Consider the following 3,013-nt stretch of genomic DNA (forward strand, 5'->3'; position numbering starts at 1 on the left):
ACATGGCTATTCCAACAAGCAGGACTGGCCTAGGGTAATTTTTAGAGGGGTTTTAATTATATTTTAAATTAGACAATATTTAAATATCTCTTTTTAATTAATTTTAATTCTGTGATTGCTGTTGGTGTTTTTTAATCGATTGTCAGCCGCCCTGAGTCCGCAAGGAGAAGGGCGGGATATAAATTTAAATAATAAATAATAAATATTAAATAATAAACTAACCTGACTCTGTCAGCAAACTCTGAGATTGGGTGGCTTATAAAACTTGCACCAAATATGTGGTATTTTAATTATTTTTGTTTCCTCAGTGTGGTGCATTGTTCTTGCATTATTATTATTGGTCTAGGTTTGGTTTTATATATTTTTATATTTTTGTATGTCACCCTGAGTTGCTTTGTAGTTAGCTGGCTTATTAATTGAAATGATAATGATAATACTGTGCAAATGCTGATTGGAAGGCAGGGGCTAGCTTGATGTCTGAGGCAAGGAATGAATGTTTGTCAAAGGAAGTGAAAATGGCTGAGAACAAACTTCTGCCCACTTTGTTAAATGAATGTGGGAATTGTATATGTCAGGAAAAGCATAAAAGTATTGAATGTGGTACCAATAAGTTAACCGCATATATAATATATTTATAGTGACCATATGCCCTTTATTATAAAGGATGGTCCTTTGTTTCAGAAATCTGTTCTTTAGATTAATTTGATTTAAATATTTTCTTGATTTCGCTCTTAAATTTTCCTTTGTAAAACCAAGTTATAAACCAAAAAATTAATTTTCTTTATACTTATACTCTTTCAGATTTACCCTTTTTTCAGGATTGTCTTTTATTTTTTCCAAGAAAATATAGTCATGTAAATATGTCTGACCCAGTTCAATAATGACAGCACTTAAATTAGACTTTTCAAATAAAGGATAGTTTGAATGGAAATAATTATTAGAAACAGCTCCCATTTTCTTCTTGAATTTAGATAGGAGGATGTATTGAGCCGCATTTTGTTTAAGATGTTGGTGAGTTATATTGTTCTACTTTTATGTAAGATAATTTTGGTTGGCCCCAGTACTTCAAGTACCTGAGGAAGTCAGTGAAGTTGGGAAAAAGCAAAGTAAAGTTCTTCCTTCTCTTTGCTCTTAGAAGAGAGGGAAACTCAGTGCTTCTCAAGCCTTTCTGAATCATTTTCCTGGAAATCGTCCAGTCCAGTGAAATCCCAACTTTTTCCCAATTAATAGGGACTGTTAATTTATAAGATTGTACATATAATATTGTAAAAGTCTGCTTCTCTTCTCCCCTTTTTTGTAGATACCTGTTTCAACTTTTCCTCAATTTACTGTAAAAATCCAACGTATTGGACTCAAGGCTTTGTCTCACTGCAATCTAGCATTGATAGTGCACTTATTGAAGTAAGTAAGTGTTGAAAGAAAAATCTTCAGGTTCAGTCCAAGCTGAAAAAACAAAATGGAAGCTGTTTGGAAAGAAGGTTGTTGTTTATTTAGTTGTCAGAAACTTTAGTGACACAGCATGTATGTGGGGTGGCTGACAAAATGGAGCTGGGAGTGGTGGGTTTTTATACTTTCTTAGGCTTTTGTGTTTGGAGTTGTTCCTGTTCCTGTGGCATTGTATTTGAGGCTCTTCTTGTTCCTGTGCAATGAACTTTGACCTGAGCTTCAGTGTGCCCTTTTGGTATTCTAATGGGGGTGGGGTAATCCTCCTAAAGATCATGTTCTTTGGAGTTTTTGTTTTTCTAATCCCATCAGCTCAAACCTTCTCTGGGGCTATAGCTGAAGGCGTTTTGCTTATGAATAAATAGCCCAGTCTTTCTGAATAGGATTATCAAATCTGCATTTCTACAGAGCTGGCTTGCCGAGTTTCTGCTTGGGGAGAGGGAGAAGTTTCTGCCTTTTAACATTTTCTCCCATTATTCCTTTGGGAATATAATATTCTGCTCTTTTAATATCCCCAAAAATATTTCCTTCTTGGGGTGTGTGTGCTAATTTCCTACAAAAGTAAGTCTTTTATCTGTAGCAGTGGCAGCCACATTTTCTCAGTTTTATTTGAATGACTCCTCTATTCTTTTATTTTGTCTGCGACTCTTGGGTATGTCCATGTTATGTTGAAATAATTGCGATCACCAAGAGGGGATAAAATATTTATAAGCAGTTAAAAAGTTTAAAAACAATATATATATGTAGGTCTTTAGTTATTCGGGTTTTCTCCCGCGTAGAATTAGAAATGTCTTGACGACGTTTCGACGAAGTCACATTCGTCATCTTCAGGCTGGTGTCTTCAGCTTCGTGCTTCTGGGTGTAGTGTGTGTGATCGCAGCTGTTTCTTCCTTTTAACTGCCAGTGGGGTTTGAGCTGATTGGGTGGAAGCTTGGCTGTGTTCTGATTGGGTGGAGGTGTGTTCTGATTGGTTAAGGAGCTTGGCTGTGCTCTGATTGGATGGGGGGTTGGCTGTGCTCTGATTGGATGGGGAAGTGTTCTGTTTGGGTGGGGGCTTTGTTGTGCTCAGGTTAGTTTGAGTTGCAGGGGGATTTGAGATGGTGAGCTTCGTTGCTGTTGTTTGGCTTCATGTTCGTGGTCGTGCCACATCTTTATGGTGGGTGTCACTTTGCTTCATGTATGGATCAAGCATCATCGCTGAAGCAGTGCTGCAGGATCTAGAATGTGTTGTCATGGCTGATTATCAACCCAGTTTTTGGGTTAGGTATGTGGACGACACCTTTGCGGTCATCAAGCGATGTGATACCACCAAATTCTTACAGAAACGGAATTCATTCCATCCAGACATCCAATTTACAGCAGAAGAGGAGGACAACAACACCTTACCCTTCCTGGATGTCTTGGTCCATCGCCTTCCAGATGGCAACCTATCAACCACCGTCTATCGCAAAGCCACTCACACCGATAGAATTCTCCACTACCAAAGTAATCATCCTGTATCGCATAAAATCAGCTGTTTAAGAACTTTATTCAAAAGAATCAAGACCCACTGCAGCACAGAAACAGCAAA

General features: G+C 37.8%; 1 protein-coding gene across 1 annotated transcript in view; it reads left to right on the top strand.

Moving 5' to 3' along the window:
* LOC107282578 (ATP-binding cassette sub-family A member 10) overlaps positions 1 to 3,013 on the top strand; it is a 76,855-nt gene that overhangs the window by 6,916 nt on the left and 66,926 nt on the right. The window contains exon 4 of the mRNA XM_029283035.1: positions 1,301 to 1,401. Coding sequence (XP_029138868.1) covers positions 1,301 to 1,401 — 101 coding nt within the window. The remainder of the gene's footprint in view (positions 1 to 1,300; positions 1,402 to 3,013) is intronic.

The sequence above is a fragment of the Protobothrops mucrosquamatus genome, unplaced genomic scaffold (genome assembly GCF_001527695.2).
Source record: "Protobothrops mucrosquamatus isolate PMUCROS unplaced genomic scaffold, P.Mucros_1.0 scaffold9, whole genome shotgun sequence".
Taxonomy (NCBI): Eukaryota; Metazoa; Chordata; class Lepidosauria; order Squamata; family Viperidae; genus Protobothrops; species Protobothrops mucrosquamatus.